Raw genomic sequence first — 18258 nt, forward strand, 5'->3', positions numbered from 1 at the left:
TTATACTCTTCCCAGATTTATTTTGNTTAGCAGACAACAACACAAAACAATCCTATCAAGATCCTTAATTATTTACTGTCTGAATTTTCCCCAAATACAAAGCCCTCTTGCCATAGGTACTTTCCCTAGCAATGAGACAGAAACTACAGAGTTAATACCTCTTCCTATTTTCTGAGAATTGTGAGTCTTTCAACATATTCTCTATGAAACTTCAAAGTTTTCCCAAACTTCAGTACACCATAGAAGAAGCTAACTAGTTAAATCTTAACCCAATTTCACATTTGTAGAAGTGTTTTAAGCTCTGCAATGCACCAATGCAAGAGAAGCAATTATGAAACCAAAAGTGCTTAACCAGTGAAAGTAATTAGTTTTCAAAACCAGACAAGGTCATATGACAAAATAATCATAACTAAAAAAATTTCTTAAACTCTTCATAATCCAATCAATTAGCAGTAAGAGCCATTTGATTTAGAGAACGTGATTAAAGAAACTTTCCAATTTTCTACCTGCGGAAGTTACCAGCTATTGACCAAATTAGTTCTAGACATCAAACCGAAGATACCAAGGTTACACGAAAAACAAAATAGAAGACACATTTTGATATACATAGCTTAAACCCTAACAATAACTTCGCAAGTCACCAGCTAGCCAAGTGAACCAAATCAAACTATTAGAATAGAAAACTAAGGGTTATATACCGTATCACCACCAACCCATCCAAGTCTAATTGTAACAAAGCTAGTCAGTAAATTCAATAGCAAAACATTGTATGAGCCTTAAACAAAGGGGCAAAAACCATAAAAGGAGAAAAGTAGGGTTTCTGCACGAAAATCTCAATCTAACCTCGGAGAACCTGTTAAATTGCTCGTGTGACGTGTCGAGTTTAAGATCCATCTGCAGCTCGTGGATGATCTTCGCGAAATAGTGCAAGTAAATGACGAGAGCGGTGCCATGAGCCGCGACGGCAAGGGAGCCGACGGTGATGAGGAACCAATCGAAGCGGTCAGCATATGCGAAGAGCTTCGAAAACGAAACCGCCTCAGGCGACGGTTCGATCTCCTGTCGTCGTCCTGGCCTTCGATAGCACCACCGTCGCCGTCTCCTTTTACGGCCCCTCAGGTGGAGTTCGAAGTGAACCCTCTCCCCTTTTCTTGTTAGGGATTGAGAAGAGCGAAGAGTTAATTACAACTTGTGAAATTTGAAAATGAAATTAGGAATTAAGAGATTTACTGGTGTTTTAGCATAGGTCATAATACTTTTTTAACATAATTGTAAAATAATTTATTATGTTTGGTTTATCTACATACGTTATAATACATTTTAAACCAAATTTCAGTTTTGCCACCGCATTATGTATTATAACATAGTTCTAAAACTACGTCATTATAACTTTCAATTTTATCACAAAAATGCCATCAACCAACTTATTATGACAGATAAATTTTGCCATTCATAATAAGCTTGTCATAAAATCCTACCTTTCCATTAGTGATTGAAAGACCTTCAAAAGTTAAGCACACTAGATAGGTTTCGATTAATTAAATAAACGGTAGAACTCAACCTCACCCCATAAATGAGATGAGGCATTACTATCTATCAAAAGTAATCTTGTTACCTCTAATATATGTCTATTTTTCCTCTAAGCCACTTCTTTTGTTATGATAAATAAAGACATGTAATTTGATGCAAGATGCTTTTAGAGTTCATGAACTCTATCAATTTTCTTTTGAAAATATATATAAATAAAGTAAATTAGCATTTAAATGTTTATTATACAAAAGGTTGTTTGAATAATCTTCTTTGTAAACTTTTTAAAGGAAAGAGTAAAATAAGATGAATTTAGGTATAACCTAAAATCAATTTATACATCAATTTAAAGAAACCTTATGATTAAAATTTGAAACTAACTTATACATGAACCAAATTTAGTTCACAAAGAATCTTGCTATTTTTCTTTTCGAAACCTTCTATAGATAAACTTATCGAGACATGTCCTAAAACCTAAATTCAACAATTATTAGCCACTAAAATTTGGGCCTGTACTTCAAGAAGCTGTCCATGGAAATTAATAGAGCTTGTTGCAAACAAAATAAAGCTCTTGACGAGGTTCATAATCAAAAGTATGTCATCAAAGCAATAAATAGTTCTAGCTATCAAATAAATAGTTGATAAATCAGGTTGGGTAAAAACAATAATACTTCTAAATTGGAAATTTTTAGGAGATTGTTGTAGTACCCAAGAAGTAAAAAAGAAAACCCAAACAAAATTGAATAGAATTAATACTCTCCCGCAATTTTATTTAACTACAATAAAATTATCAGAAAATTTTCCACTCTCAAACGGTGAAAAAAACAGACCAATTCCTCGTAACCTAGCATAAGCTTAGGATTTTTCACTTAGCCGGTATACTGTGATTTCTTGTTGCTTGAAATACCGTCTGTCCTCTTCATCCACAAGAACAAGATTTAGAAAGTACTTCACACTGAACTTGTTGTTGATGTTGTGGTATGTGGGAGTCAATTCATATGGACCAAGGAACAATCTCACAGGTATTGATTCTCCTGAAGAAGCGATATCAACAATGCTAATAATATAAACATGCATTTTAGTCCTTGCATATATAGTGAATTCTCAATGTGTTTTCTTAACATAAAAACTGGTTAAATTAATTCTTAAACGTGAAAAATGTTTCCAATTGGGTGCTGTACCCTTAATTTACTTCATTCATATTATGCATATAGGGACCAAATTAAAGATCATACATATAATAATCAAAATATGCAAACGGAAGTATCAACGGCAGGGACAAAATCAGAATTAGTTATTGTGAGAAAAAAAATGGGTTCTTCTTGTCTAGAACGAGTGTCAAGTTTGAGACATTCTGTCACTAAAAATGTTACACCAGTATTGATCTCACTCATTTCAAAACATAATGTTTTGACTTAATTAATTTTTTATTTTCCTATTTTATTTTTCCTTTTTTTAATGTCTAAAGGAACTAAGTAGGCTTTTGTACCTCCTCTAATGCTAATCACAATTCATATTTGTAGCATCCACTCCAAAGCATAATCGAACTCAACATATCTAGTAACAAGATTAGAATAGGGATGCTATTTTACTACTCATTACTGCACAAGCATCATGCATATTATAGAGTATTTTTTAAACAAAAAGATGAAGAAAACTACATACCTCGAACTGGAACACCATCCATCAACTCAAACTTTGAAAGGGTCTCTGTCTCAACATATGTATTGGTCCCTGATCCAGTTGACTCTCGGCGCCTCACCTCGAGTTCCATGGTTTTTATTTTGATTCTCACCAGAAGAAAATATATTTTACCAACAATGACATCCTTCAGATGATACCTGATAATATTTTAGTCACCATAAGTAAGTTTTCTCTAATCTTTGGAGATGCATAGTTAATCATGTCTATTTCAGACTCACTTGCTTTTGCCATATTCAAACTCTATGTGTAAGCATTCTTCAATTCCTACTTCCATCTGCATGGAGCACACATACAACAAAAGTCTAGGTTAATATTAAGTGACATTAACTCTTATTAGAGTATACCAATTAAATTAACAACATTTCTTGTGACCTAAAAATCAACTTCCTCAATCCATGCACATTTTTTAGTAAAAGCATAACAATATCGATCAGAGTAAGTGTTTGTTTTGGTAAACTTTTTCATAAATACTTCTAGAAGAAAAAAAGAAAAATAAACATAAACCAATGCTAGCTTATGCACTAGTTAAAAACTGACTTAGGAGAAGTTAAATGAGAGAGCTTTTACAAGTTAGCTTATGCACACATACTAGTTTTACCTAATGGAAAAATTTATTTCTTTTTTCATTCTTACTTTCTTTTCCTAGAAGTACTTAAGGTGAAGTTTGTCCAAGCATACCCTAGGCATTCATACTCTATGGCATGAATAAAAAATAAAGCTTAACATGATCGAGCATATATCAATCAAGAATAATTTTATCTCCTTAATTATAATAATTTGTTTTTCCTAAGAATAAGGAAAGACAAAATCATGAATTTATTTTTTTCTCTCCAAGTGTATATAATAATATTCCTAAGAAAGGCTACACAAATCAAGAAATAGTGATAGATTCCTGAATTGTGAACCTAATCAAGAACTCTCTTCCTCACCGAAAAGAACCAGGAAAGAATGAAACAGGATATTATTCACAGTAAGAATGTTTGTACACTATGGATTTAGAGGCTTAACCCTCTTCACAGGTCAATACCTGTCAACAATCAATTCACCAAAAGTCCCCTTCCCCCAACTAACAAGCCTCTATTTAAACTACCTCTCCCGCCCTTTCCTAATTCTAATGGGCAGTTAGGTTATTACAGTTAATTAACCTTCTTCCTTCTCTCATAGACTAACCATCTCTTCTCATTCCTATTAATACTCTCCGCCTAAAGCCCAACCTTGTCTCCAAGGTTGAAATCGGGGTATTGCTCCCTGATAGTCATTTTGTCTTCCCAAGTTGCCCCTTCCAGACCTCCTTCTTGCCATTCTACCAGCAGCTGTGACACACTTTCCCCTTCTCTCTACAGTTGTCTTCTTCCCAGAATATTCACTGGGTAGAATGAAGGCCCTTCTGCCTGCAGGTCTTGTGGCAATTCCTTCTCCACTCTTTGTTCTCCTATTGCTTTCTTCAATTGAGACACATGGAAGACAGGGTGAATTTGTGCTGTCTCTGGCAACTGCAACTTGTAGGCTGCCTCCCCGACCTTCTGAATATCCGGAACGGTCCGAAATATCTTGCTGCGAACTTTGGGTGAAGCCTAGTTGGCATCGAAGACTGTCTATGGGGCCATATCTTCAAATATACCCAATCTCCCACTTCCACATTTGCAGGTTTTCTCCTTTTATTAGCTTGTCAGACCATTAGTTCCTACGCCCTCTCTAAATGGAATTTCAACTGTCTCAGCGCTTCATCCCGGGTTTAAAGTTCTTGACTCACCGCCTCCACCAATTATTCTCCAGGAATGAATCTATACAAAGAGGGGGGCGTTCTTCCATACACAGCCTCAAAAGGAGTGCACCATATACCATAATTTTTATACTTAAATTTGACACTAAACACACCCTTTATGACTTAGAAACTAGCTTGAAATCATGCTATTTGCTTAAGTTAGAAAATAAGAGAGTTAAAGGTGGTATTCTTGGTTTTATGCTTGGTTTTCCTTGTTTTGGCAGGAATTAACATGAATTGGATGAAAGAAGTGAAGTAGCAAGGAACTGGACTCAGAAGAAGTGGAAGAAAGGCACAAAAGAAGAACCATAGCCACCGCTTAGCGCTAATTTCTCCGCTGAGCGTGGGTCTTGGTGATGAATCCACTGCCAGACGCTTAAGCGCCAACGCTGAGGGGAAAAACAAGTGCCACAACCACCACTGAGCGGCAAAACCAGCACTGAGCGCCATTTACGTGGGCTTGGGCCATTTTTCTATTATTTTTATGACCTATATATTGATTTGCACGACTGAGAGAGGGTATCTTTTGACAGAAAGAGGCGTAGAAACATTCTTTTCACCCCTTGAAGGCGGATTTTGGATGCGGAAACTCCAATCTACAGCTTTTAGGATTCTATCTTTCATTCTTTTCATTATTTTCATCTAATTTCACCATGACTATGATGAACTAAACCTCCATTGCTGTTGGAGAGAAACGATGTAATCCTTTGAAACTCTCATGTATTGAATTGATTCTTGATATATATGCTTTACTTCATTAATTGTTAGGGTTTTTCCTCTACACTCTATGCATGCTTTGTTTAACTCATTCAATTGCATGATCATTGATTTTGTCGATATGGACAGATACGGGGAAAGCTAGACTTGGGGAAATTCTCTCGGGAGCAATATTACCTTGACATAGGGATAGAGGGACCGATTGCCTTTAAGCTTCTGTGCGAATGTAACGCATGATTAATTGCTAGGGAGACAAGACATTGTAAACTAGTAATTAGGAGTAGGCTCTCTTCACCAAGACATCGGGTTTAGGGTAAATTAGAAATTGGCATTGATATTAATGAAGGAGTTGAATTCGTAAATACATGAGAGTGGATAGAATAAAGTCAGAAACCCCAACAACATAATTCATCCATATATCATTCACCTGCGTATTCTTTGGTCAAACATAATTTGCTCTTGTAGTCCTGTTGTGAAATAGCCCATAATTTGCTCTTCTGGATCCCGGTTGTTTGCCCCACCAGTACTTCGAATTCTCAAATATACTCTTCCACCGGCCCACTTGTTTAATGGTCGACAACCTCTCATAAATCGTCCCTCGCGTTCCTCCCCCGAATTGGACCAGCTTCCAGCGTATCCCTCCATACTAATAAAAGCCAATTGTAGTTTCTCCTCTTCAACCACTCTCTGGACCTCGAAAAATTTCTCCGCTCTGCCTATCCAAATCAAGGGTTTGCCCCCTTCAAACAAAACTTTCCACTACATTGTCTATTAGATATATAAAGCTTAAATCATAGATTAATAAGAGGCACATGGCAATTAGTGATACGTAATCATTGATAACAACCATACATTCCTCACCTTAATGCTGTTATTAATTGGTGGAGGTACAGAGTAATTGCGTACCTGAAAAGAGATTGTAGTAAGAAAACTTTCTCTGGGATAAATAAAATGTTATATTCTGTATTAACCTCAAATTGACGGATAGAAAGGAATGCATAAAATAATTACTATAACAATTAGAATTCAGAATATATAAAAATATTGAATCTCGTCAAGATCAAGCAATGACAATATGTTGGACTGTTGAGGCTTGTGGCAAAAGTTTATATGTTATACTTTGTACTATACAAGTCCATTTGATGGTTGGGTTTAGTTCTTTAATATACAACATTCAAAAGTGCAAGAAGTGATTGTGAAGGAAGAAACGAAAAATTACAAGAAAGGTAGTTCTTAATGCAATTGTACGAAAGTTCCAATAAAAAGTGAATCAAAGAACAAATAATCTATTTCTCCCTTCCTTTTCTGCTTTCCCTAGATATAGAATTAGAAGTCATACTTTCCAGAATCTAAAAACTACTTGTAGAGAGGCTATTAAAGTACAAAACCATTCATATGCCTTCATATAGTGTAAGCTTTACAGATTAGTAGTTGTAGTATAACCAATTATCAAAATTAATTGAGTATTGTGATCAATATTGAAAACTAAATAGGAGTGCACAGTTTCTTAGATTTGAATATAAATTCCAATTTTATTTCAACAAGCAATACAGAGGGCTAACTTATAAAGCAATGAGAATATAATAGTTATTATTAGTAAATCAGGAAATAAGGCAATCATATCAAAATAATTTTATTTGTCACTATTTTATTTAGGGGAGGATTAAGGAATAGCAATCCTTTGATAATGTTTTTAACCATTATAATCAGTCATCTTATATTAACAAAATTAGCTCTTCCTTAGCTTTTAACTTACTTAGCCCTCATTTTGGTCTTTTTTGTAAGTAATTGGAAGTTGGTTACTCTCATCTAATTACACCAATAATCCCGATTATGTTTTGTCTAATAATTGAACAAGAAGCACTTGGGTGAAGCCAAGCATGATTGGAATCTACGGAAGTGTGGATAGAAGGTCAAAATTGAGATTGTCAAAAGATCACCAGCACTCTGGGCGCCACTTGAATCAAGCCCAGTGCCACGAAGGCAGAGAGAAAAATTTGTCACTAGGGTTGGTTGCCACTCACCTCAAGCTGGGCGCCACCTCCCAATGGTGATTTGTATTGTGTGCCACGTATCTCAAGTTGGACACCACCTCCCAGTGGTGATCTATGTTGAGTGCCATAAGACCCATGCTAAGTGCCACTTGTTTCTAAGTGCACACGCCTAACATGTAACATGTGGTGTTGGGTGCTGCTTTTGATGACATCACATGTTAGGTTTGTTGGTGACAAGGAACCTATATTCTATCTCAAAATAAACAATCTCAATAGATAAATGAATCCTCGTAGTGAGGAAAACAATTTTATTGAAGGGAAAACACTTAAAACAATCAACTGCAGTCAAGGGAAACCATTCCCTTTCATAGGACAGACCCTGTTTTTCTAATAAAACACTCCACAACCAGCCAAATACACGCCCCCCTCCTTAAAAGACAAAAACGAAACAAAAATGAAACAAAACATCAAAGGAAACCGTCAACTACCAATGGAAACTACCCCTAACTGCTATTAAACTCCTCCTAACTCCCCTAACCACAACTTACTGACTTCTATGTTTATATTTCCCAACGTAAACCTTCCAAGACCATTCAATATTGCTAGGGTCTGAACAACCTTGTCTGCAAGGTTGAAGTCAGGAAATTGATCCCTAATTAGTTCTTCTTCTGCCCATGTTGCACCGTCAAGACCCCCTTCATCCCATTCAATGAGTACTTGTGGAACATTAAGACTGTGCAAAGAGTGTAGTCTGCAATCTAAAACCTTGAGAGAGACAAAACTTGGTTCCTTATACTACAACTCAATCGGCAAACCCTTCTTCACTTGTAGATGGTGATTCCCCATTGCTAGCTTAAGTTGTGAAACATGGAAAATTGGATTATCTTTGCGGATACTGACAATTGCAAACGAAAAGTGACTTGGCCAACTTGCCTGAGGACTAGAAAAGATCCATAATACCTGGGTGCAAGTTTAGGATGTAATCTGGCCGACATAAACATCTGTTTGTGTGGTCTAATCTTCAAATATACCCAAATTCCCACCTGAATTGTGGATGACCTCCTCCACTTGTTAGCAAATGAGGATATCTATAGGACCTTACATTCATAGGATCCACACCCTCTATGATAGGGATTTGATGGTTCATTGGCCTGCTAGGGGGTAATCCCTTTAGTTCTTGAAAAATATCCTCAAAGCCTCTCAGAATTTCCTCCAAATTTGCTTGTTGGTCTGGGACAAGTTTTCATCTTCATTCCTCTTCTCTTCCAATTTTCACTAACCATGCTCCATATCAAAGAAACCATTTCAATCTCGGTTTCCTTTAATAATGCTTTTGGTGTAATGACTCTTTTAGTTAGATTGGATCTCCTTGAATTCTTACCTGCCTCTCATCTTGGTTAAATCTCATAGTCAGATTCTTCCAATTACTCTTAACTTCTCCTAGGGTAGCCAACCATGAAACTGCCAAAATTAGGTCTACCCCTCCTAATTCGAAAAGATAAAAATTTTCCTTAACCATCAATCCCTCCAATTGCAAAGACAAATTTTTACAGCACCCACCGTATGCTTCTTGTGCCCATCTCCCAAAAGAACCATGTAGGAGGTGGTGGCTTCTACCTCCAAATTCAATTCATCAACTAACTTGGTTGAAATGAAATTGTGGCTAGCACCACTGTCAACTAAAACTTACACCTTCCCTTTTACCACCCTCTGGAAAAAACAAAAACAAAAACAAAAACAAAAAACAAAACTACTGATAATTCCATTTGATTTCTTTCCTTCTCTTCTTCTTCTTCTTCTTCTTCTTCCACTACTTCCTCATCATCTCCCATAGTGGGAACACTCATATTTTTTACAAGGCACTTATGTCTCAGACTATAAGGTCCCCCACAATGAAAGCATAGTCCCTCTTCTCTTCTTCTAATATATTCGGAATAGGACAAGTTCCTCATCCCCCTATTTCAGCTACTCCCTATATCATTGCTTCCAACTCTGGGTTCCATCTTGGTTCCTCCTTCCTTCCTAAGCATCCTGGTTCATTCGTATTCCCTTTCAAAGTTTCCACCCTAGAGATCACACCTCCACTACCTTGATAACGATTTTGATAGCCCCTACTTTTGTTTGTAGTTCTCTCCCCCACTCTATTCTCCTTCAAAACCTCCCCCACATCTCTCTCTATCTCCATGGCCCTCAATAGATCCTTAGGATTATACGGTCTTATTTGGTTTCTTATATTAGGATGTAGACCTGCAAAGAAATATCCCATCAATTGTTCCTTTGTCAACTCAGTTGCTTGTCCTACCAACATTTCAAATTCTTGAATGTAATCCTCTATTTCGCCCTTCTGTCTAACAACTGCCACTTTTCGAATACTGAATATCTCTCCTTTCCCCTAAATCTCCTAATAAGTGCTTCAATCAACTCCTCCCAAGTAGGATTCTTGGTTTTCTTCTTCTAAAATCAGAACCAATTACTAGCTCCTCCTTCCATACTTATGAATGCAAATATGATTTTCTCTCTAGATGTAATCTCTTGAACTTCGAAGAATTTTTCTACCCTTGTTATCTCCACTCCACTAGATCACCTCCTTCAAAAGTGGGAAGTTCTACTCTCTTCATCCATCCCTGTTGATTCTCCCTTCTTTCTTCCACCCAATCTTCGTCAATTTCATCCCTTTTTCCATCTCTGTCTCCATAAACAGACCCTCTACTTCCTTCAGATCCTCTTTCTATATTTTTCATTCTTCGTGACAAATCCTCCATCATGTCACTAAGCCTTTGAAAATTGGCTCAGTACTTCTCCCTCGATTGTTCCGTTGCACGAGCATTTTCAGTGACCAATCTCTCCAGTACACTCATGTGACTCTCCATTTCTCACTGTTCCTATGATCTGGTAGCTCAGACCAATTGTTAGGTTTCTTGGTAACAAGGAACCTATTTTCTATCTCAAAATAAATAATCTCAATAAATAAATGAATCTTCACCATGAGGAAAATTATGGGGAAAACACTGAAAAAATCAACTATAGTCAAGGGAAAACACTGAAAAAATCAACTATAGTCAAGGGAAAACATTCCCTTTCACATGACAAACCCTGCTTTTCTTATAAAATACTCTAAAACCAGTGAAATACACACCCCTCCTTAAAAGACATAAACGAAACAAAAAACATTAATGGAAATTGTCAACTACCAATGGAAATTACCCCTAACTACTATTAAACTCCTCCTAACTCCCCAAACCACCACTTAGTAACTTCTATGTTTATTTTTCCTAACCTAAACCTTCCCAAACCTCTCATCACATCTTTGGCTTATTTTGCCATGTTTGTTCAAGGGGAAAAGGGTCTTTGGTTATTCTAGAGTGTAACAAAAAATTTGGTTTCTACAATTCTGACATACATGTCTTAAAATGAAAGTTAGTAGTACCAGAGTGCATGTAATGTACTCTATTAATAGGTGAGACAGATATTCTTGAATACAAATACTATAATTTAGGTCATAGTATTTTCTGTTTTCATATTATTCAAACATGCAATTAAGAACAACTTAAACCTCAAAAAATCGTATGATAAGAAGAACAGTAGGGAATACGTAACAAACAAGCTTTGAAAGTCAAGATAATATGGTAGAAAATCAACTCACAACAAAATCCATGTATTCCACAATGTTGTTGACATAATTTCGACTAATTGTCACTTTCAATATGTACCTACATGATTTCGAAAAAGGATTTACTTCATTCAGTTAAGTAACCATTATGTTAACCCCTAAAAAACTTTAAAGCTAATAACAAAATTGATTGAATTATGAAAAAGGTGAACACATAGAACCATCAATGACAGCAAAACCATTAGCATATTGGCAACCTTGAACTAAAAAATGGTTTAGAAGATGAGCCATTAGCTTTATAGCATTTGTTCATGCCTTTTAAAATTCATATTAGAGAATCTAATTATTCTATAACATTTATTGAAGAACAGTAAGAAACAAAATAGAGAANATGAGAATTCAAGGTTAGCGTAGAAATGAAATAACTATCATACCTAAGCCTAACATTGATTCCACTGTAAGATTCATATGGCATTTGAACAGTGGAGAATTCGAATGGATATGTTTTCCTTTNATACAAATTGCCAGGTACATCAAGTTCGCGTACTACACATAAGTTATAGGGAGTTAAAAATTATGGACAATTATCATAAAAGCTGTAACTAATGTTACATCAAAGCATCATGATGTCCATCATGAGAGAGTAGGGAACGTAGGAGAGTACAAGGAGAACATAACAGATTTTGCATTGGAACTTCTATATATTAGCATGATTTAGAAGAATACCATGTATTGTGATTTATAAGTATGAGAAGCAATTATATAATTAACTAATTATTTCAAACACCTCTGTAAATGAAAATAGAAGGAAAAGACAAAAAATGAAAAATACCAGTTGTTGCTTAACTTACCAAGAGAAGTAAAGTCATAGAAGTTGCCTCTATCAAAATACAATTCTGCAAGGAAGGAAATGAACTACTGGAGCATCATTCATTATACACACAATGTTAAATGTAATGCCCCAGCTAAAATCATTGAATACAATTAATTCCATATATCAACAATATCCATGAATTTAAAACTTTTTATCACACTTCTTGATGGCATTTAGATGCCTCTATTCTATGGCCATAGTGTATTGAAATAAGAAAAATATAGAACGATTCAAATCCAACTACCTTTTTGCTAGATATCTTGAATGATATACACACACATTTAACCACAAGTTAAGATCATGATAAATAAAAATATAAATAAAAAATATAGATAAATAATTGTTGCAGTAACACTTCATTTTTCTTTGATGTTACAAACAAACATATAAACAAAACTTAGATGCAAAAGAGTATTGCCATCACTACTGAATAGAAAGATAACAATCTCCATTTATACAAAAAAAGAAAACAAAGGAAACACACCTATTTGACCAAGAAGCTCTATTTTTACACCATTATGTTCAACTTTCTTCCCATTTGCAGGTTCAATAATAGCCTGGTCCAAAAGTGTAAACAATTAAATTCTGGCCTACTAACATACAAAATCCTCACATCATAGGTAAAAAAACAGCATTTGGTGATGCCAAGCAGTGTACCTGCCCAACTATATTGTCATGACATTGAAAGAGAGGAACCATGACCATTTGCCCATTTTCCTTCTTTATGCGTACCTAGAAAATGAGAAAGTGTACAAAAGAGTAAATCAAGGTGTAAAGCTTTTAAAATATGAATGAAATACCCTTTCTCAGCATCCTGCAAGCTAAATCCTAATCTTCATGTTGAAGTGATTACAAATGAAGAGTGATAATAATGGAGAAGTTACAAAGCAAACAGAGGTATCTTTTCCTTAGGCAATAATCTTGGAGTTGAAGGGATTAACATGCTGCTATAAGATAAAGAAAAACAACACAATACTTAACTAGAAATCCCAAATCTCATCTAAAAATTCANAAATTGAACATGGTATATAAACCTGGGTTCATAAAGACAAAGTCATGGACTAACCACTTTCTGTCACATAGATTATAGCATGCACCACAAATTGGGNTGTCAATCAGATCATTGAGCAATTACCTGGATAGGACATTGCCTTACAATTTCGTGTCACATGCGAGGATAAAATATAGAAACCCACATGGAATCTGATCTCAAACCGAAACCATTTAGATAAATAGTCCACAGTTTTATTTAGCCGTGGTTTTGATTTAGTTGAAATCTTTGATAGAGTGAAAAATTGTAAACAAATATGATGACTGAAGCGGCCTCCACTATGTGTTTGGTTGAAATGCTTCATACTGTGAAAATTGAACAATTACAGATTATGTGGCCACAGTTATGGTCACAATGGAATCACAAAGACCACAAAATCCTTAACATTGCAACTGCAATTGTGGTTGCAAGCGATTTATGAATCAAATGTTCATCTGCAATAATCAGACTCTGAAACCTCTTTGTCATGAAAAGAGGCACCGGGAACTTTTTGAAAAAAATCAAAGGTCCAATTTTCACATTGATAGATAGGTTGATGGTAAACAAAGAAACTCCAAAAGCACAAATTACCAACAAAATGGAAAAGGTTAGGTCATTCATTCACATCACTCTATCATTAGCAAATTGCAACAGAACACGACAACACACCTGCTTGCGTGTACTTCCATCGGTTAAGGATATTGAGATCTTGCATGGAGGCTTGAAAGCTCTCGCAATTATATTCTAATCGTGAGGCAAATTGATTAGCACATTTCAAGAAACAATAACAATGCAAAAACAACAATGAAAAGGAATGCTAAAGATGATGGTGATCCTATTGCATTCACGTTTGTTTTTTTTTTTTTTCCTTCATAAAGAGAAACCCACCATTGTTTTACCGAATGAGTGATAATCAAGAGATAGAATGAAAGACGGGGCAGAAAAGAAAAATTTTCAGGAAAAAGGTTTAGAAAAGGGCGTTTTTTTTTTTTCTCATATAACATTGTTATACCATAATGTAGCTAATATTTACATTAAGGATCCGGATATTTTGAGACTACATTTTTTTTACACTCTTTCAACAACGCCACACATGTCGACATGCGATTGGGCAGTTGTTTTTTAAAAAAAAATAAAAAATGTGATGTCATTAATGAGGTAGAGATTTGAATTTTTGGATTCCAAGTTTGCCCTTCCCCATTTTGATCTGAATTTAACATTATCTTTCTTTCCTGTTTCATCAATTTGAAATTCTCTTTCTTCCAATTTCTTCATTCCGATAGGTTTCTTTGCTTCGCTTTCGCCCTTCCGATATCGTTATTGCTTTCGTTTTTTCCATCTGACTGTCGTTCGTCCTTGTCGTTCCCTGTTGGCCTTCGTTGTCGGTGTGGGTGTAGCTGTCATTGCATCTTTTGGTTCTTGGTGTGTTCGTTTTACGAAATGGTCACTTCTTCGAGCAGGGTAAGCGCGTTCATCCTTGGTGGGTTTTGGTGTTTAGCGTTTCGTATTTTGAGTTTGGGTTTTGTGTGTTGTTTTTCATTTAGAGCTTTTATGTTTTGGTTTTTGGATTTTGTATGCAGTTGACAGTATGTCACTCAATTTCAACAAAGTACATTTGTAGTTTAAACAAACGTTTGAGAAAGGAGCATCAGTCAGTGATTGCGGGCACTCCTTTTCGGCCAGTGATTGCGAGCACCGGGAGGCATGTCCACCGATCATCCTCCAATGAAGACATATGTGAGGATGGGGTCACGAAGGCGTTACAAGAGTAGAGCGCTTAGGACTCCTTACGTAGGATTGCTTAGAATAAAAAATGAGTGATATTTGTATAGCTTTCTTAAGAGATTGTAATATGGAGATATTGTAACATGAACATATGTATTGTAATTTGGTTTGTTTTATGTTGAATGTTATAAAAATGCAAGTTGCCTTCATTAAGATATTATTACTTACTAACTGAATTGCATTTGTTACTGTAAATGACAAATCTGCTTTTGTTTTTAAATGTTAATGAATAAAGTTTGCATTGAAATGTAGTATTAATGTATTTGAAGGACCTGGAAACAAGTTATGCAGAAAAAGTTGTGGTAATCGTTTACCATAGACTGGTAAACGTGGTTTTCGTTTTTGGACACAAAGTTCAATAGAGGGAGCCCTTTTTTTGTTCACAGAGGACCACTATATGAATTCTTGAATGCAGAGCAGAGGTGGAACTATTTTGTTGTCATTTAGTGGTTTGAAGGTGTTCTAAGTGTTGTTGTTCATGTTTGGGTATGGAAGGAAAGTATGATGTTGAGTGCAAGACCTCAATTCATGTTCTCAAAGATTGTTTCCTTGGTTTCTTTCCTCAACGAATAACCATAAAAATATAAAACCATTACAGAGAATGACCATGGTCCTCTGCGTTTGAAATTGAGGCTCCCAGAGTTGAGGTTTGTGTCCAAATCCTGGAATTGACTTTGGTAATCGTTTACCAACCTTTGGTAAACGATTACCACTCACTTGTCTGCTGCACAAGTGTTTGCACTTCACCCAACTTGATGGAATGACAAACATGGATCATTTCCTCCCTCTTGGAGTGTCCAAACAACACCTCACACACCATAAACAAGGTTCCATAACAGTTTCAATTCAAAACCACTGGATTCAGTCAAAAACATTACAGAGAATGACCATGGTCCTCTGCGTTTAAAATTGAGGCTCCCTGAGTTAAGGTTTGTGTCCAAATCCTGGAATTGACTCTGGTAATCGTTTACCAACCTTTGGTAAACGATTACCACTCACTTATCTGCTGCACAAGTGTTTGGACTTCACCCAACTTGATGGAATGACAAATATGGATCTTTTCCTCCCTCTTGGGGTGTCCAAAAAACACCTCACACACCATAAACAAGGTTCCATAACAGTTTCAATTTAAAACCTCTGGATTTAGTCAAAAACATTACAGAGAATGACCATGGTCCTCTGCGTTTGAAATTGAGGTTCCCTGTGTTGAGGTTTGTGTCCAAATCCTGGAATTGACTCTGGTAATCGTTTACCATCCTTTAGTAAACGATTACCGCTCACTTGTCTGCTGCACAAGTGTTTGGACTTCACCCAACTTGATGGTATGACAAACATGGATTATTTCCTCCCTCTTAGGGTGTCCAAACAACACCTCACACACCATAAACAAGGTTCCATAATAGTTTCAATTCAAAACCTTTGGATTCAGTCAAAAACATTACGAACAATGACCATGGTCTTAAATCTTTATTTCAGAGCAAAGATGGAATTGTTTTGCTGTCATTAAGTGCTTTGGACATGTTCTTAGTGTGGTTGTTCATGTTTGGGTATCCCAGGACACTATGATGTGAAGTGCAAAGACTGAAATCAGGTCCTAAAAGAACTTATGTAGAAAAAGCTCTGGTAATCATTTACAGTAGAGTCGTAAACGATTATGCGAGCTGATTTTCTGATTTGGACACAAAGTTCAACATAGGAAGCCCGTTTTTTGTTCACAGCGGACCATGGTCTTAAATTTTTCTATGTTTGTCTTAAATCGTATGGTTTAGGTGTGATTTTGTTGTTTTGGTCTGATTTTAGTGTGGATAATAATGTTTGTGCACCTCATCATGGAGATAAGAAACAATTTTCATTAGTTCACCATACTTCATTCATTCCAAGAAACCATAAACAAAGTTTTATTGAAATATAAAAATCAGAACTTTAACATAAATTTCAGTCCACTATTCCGGTTCACAGCGATATTGGGGACTGAATATTACAGCTACATCCATTAATGTGAACTTCTACTGTAATATCATTGCTATGTTAGTCAACCTCAAAGACAACCACGTCTCCTACCTTCAAGCCATTTTGGGTGCAAAATTCTTTTCAACCTTTTCCAAACTTTGTTTCCTAGTATGTGAAACGAAAACCTTGCACATGATGTCATCCTCACTACAAGAAAAATGGTAATTATATACGGATTTTTATCCGTATATAATATGGATGTTAGATACGGATGTTATATATGGATGGGTTTTATACGGAAAAATCCGTATATAAAGGAGAAAAATATTACATACGGATTATCCGTATATAATATCGGTGGGTAATATTCGCGCGTGTTGGCGGGAACTTTGCCAGGGATAAATCTGTATGTAAAACCGTATCTAAATGGAAAGAATATTTACCCACTGATGTTTAATACGGATATGGAAATAATTAATAATTAAAAAAAATATAATTAAATAATATAGAATCTGATTAAACTCTTCTCGCTTTTCTCCCTCCCGCTTTCGAGCCAAGTTTGTCCCCTTCTCGAACCCTACCTTGTCCCTCTTCTCGCATCATTTCATGATTCTCCCTCACTCATTGCAACTATGATTCTCCCTCCCTCACTGCAACCATGATTTTCCCTCTCTAAAACCCTGAAACCCTGTTGTCCCACACATTCTCGCTATTGTCGCAGTCTCTTCTTCCGTCACACTGTCCAATGTGTGATCTCACACTCGTTCTCCTTCATGGGAACCCTCTTTTTCCTAGTTTCGAGCAACCATCCTTTGTCACTGGAACCATAGTGTAGCATTGAAGGATCGAAGGCGGTCATTAGTCGAAGCTTTGAGGTTTTTTTTTTTTGTTTTGCTCTGGTTGTGTATTACATTGACCTATTTTTGGTCGTTGTTGTTTGCAGGTTTGAAATCACGATTTAGGAAACCCTCAGTTTGTTTCTTCGAATTGGAAGATATAGGCAACCCTAGGTTTGTTTCTCCGAATTGGAAGATATAACCTGAAGGTGCCATTGTCTTCTACATTTGGTAAGTTTCAATTGCTTAGATTAGGGTTTGTCTTAAACCTTGATTGTTATTGAAAATGGGTGTTGAGGGAGGGGAGGGGATGGGATGTTGATGGAGATGAGTGTTCTGGTTATGAGTTTCAAATGTTGAACCTGCTTCAAATGCTTTCAAACCCAAAACTGATTTTGAAAGATACATGGTTAATCAAATGAAACTTCACACTGCTAGGTTTGATAAAATTGAAAAATCCATTGCG

The 18258-nt window shown here is 36.0% G+C and overlaps 1 protein-coding gene across 4 annotated transcripts; it reads right to left on the bottom strand.

Annotated features, from left to right (window-relative positions):
- Positions 1-2080: 2080 nt before the first annotated feature.
- LOC106778673 (vacuolar protein sorting-associated protein 26A-like) lies at positions 2081-14208 on the bottom strand. Of its 4 annotated transcripts, none has more exons than XM_014666656.2 (11): positions 14110-14208; positions 13891-13965; positions 12849-12923; positions 12676-12748; positions 12169-12213; positions 11752-11863; positions 11351-11417; positions 6575-6619; positions 3450-3505; positions 3193-3368; positions 2081-2561 (listed from the first exon to the last, which is right to left on the bottom strand). In XM_014666656.2, the coding sequence occupies exons 1-11, from the start codon at positions 14110-14112 to the stop codon at positions 2383-2385; spliced, it is 906 nt and encodes a 301-aa protein (XP_014522142.1). In that variant the 5' UTR covers positions 14113-14208; the 3' UTR covers positions 2081-2382. The 4 variants fall into 4 exon arrangements, with proteins under 4 accessions (XP_014522142.1, XP_014522143.1, XP_014522146.1 ...); XM_014666660.2 differs by having other exon boundaries at positions 2441-2584; XM_014666658.2 differs by lacking the exon at positions 2081-2561 and adding an exon at positions 6141-6472 and having other exon boundaries at positions 3302-3368.
- Positions 14209-18258: the final 4050 nt, after the last annotated feature.

The sequence above is a fragment of the Vigna radiata genome, unplaced genomic scaffold (genome assembly GCF_000741045.1).
Source record: "Vigna radiata var. radiata cultivar VC1973A unplaced genomic scaffold, Vradiata_ver6 scaffold_147, whole genome shotgun sequence".
Taxonomy (NCBI): Eukaryota; Viridiplantae; Streptophyta; class Magnoliopsida; order Fabales; family Fabaceae; genus Vigna; species Vigna radiata.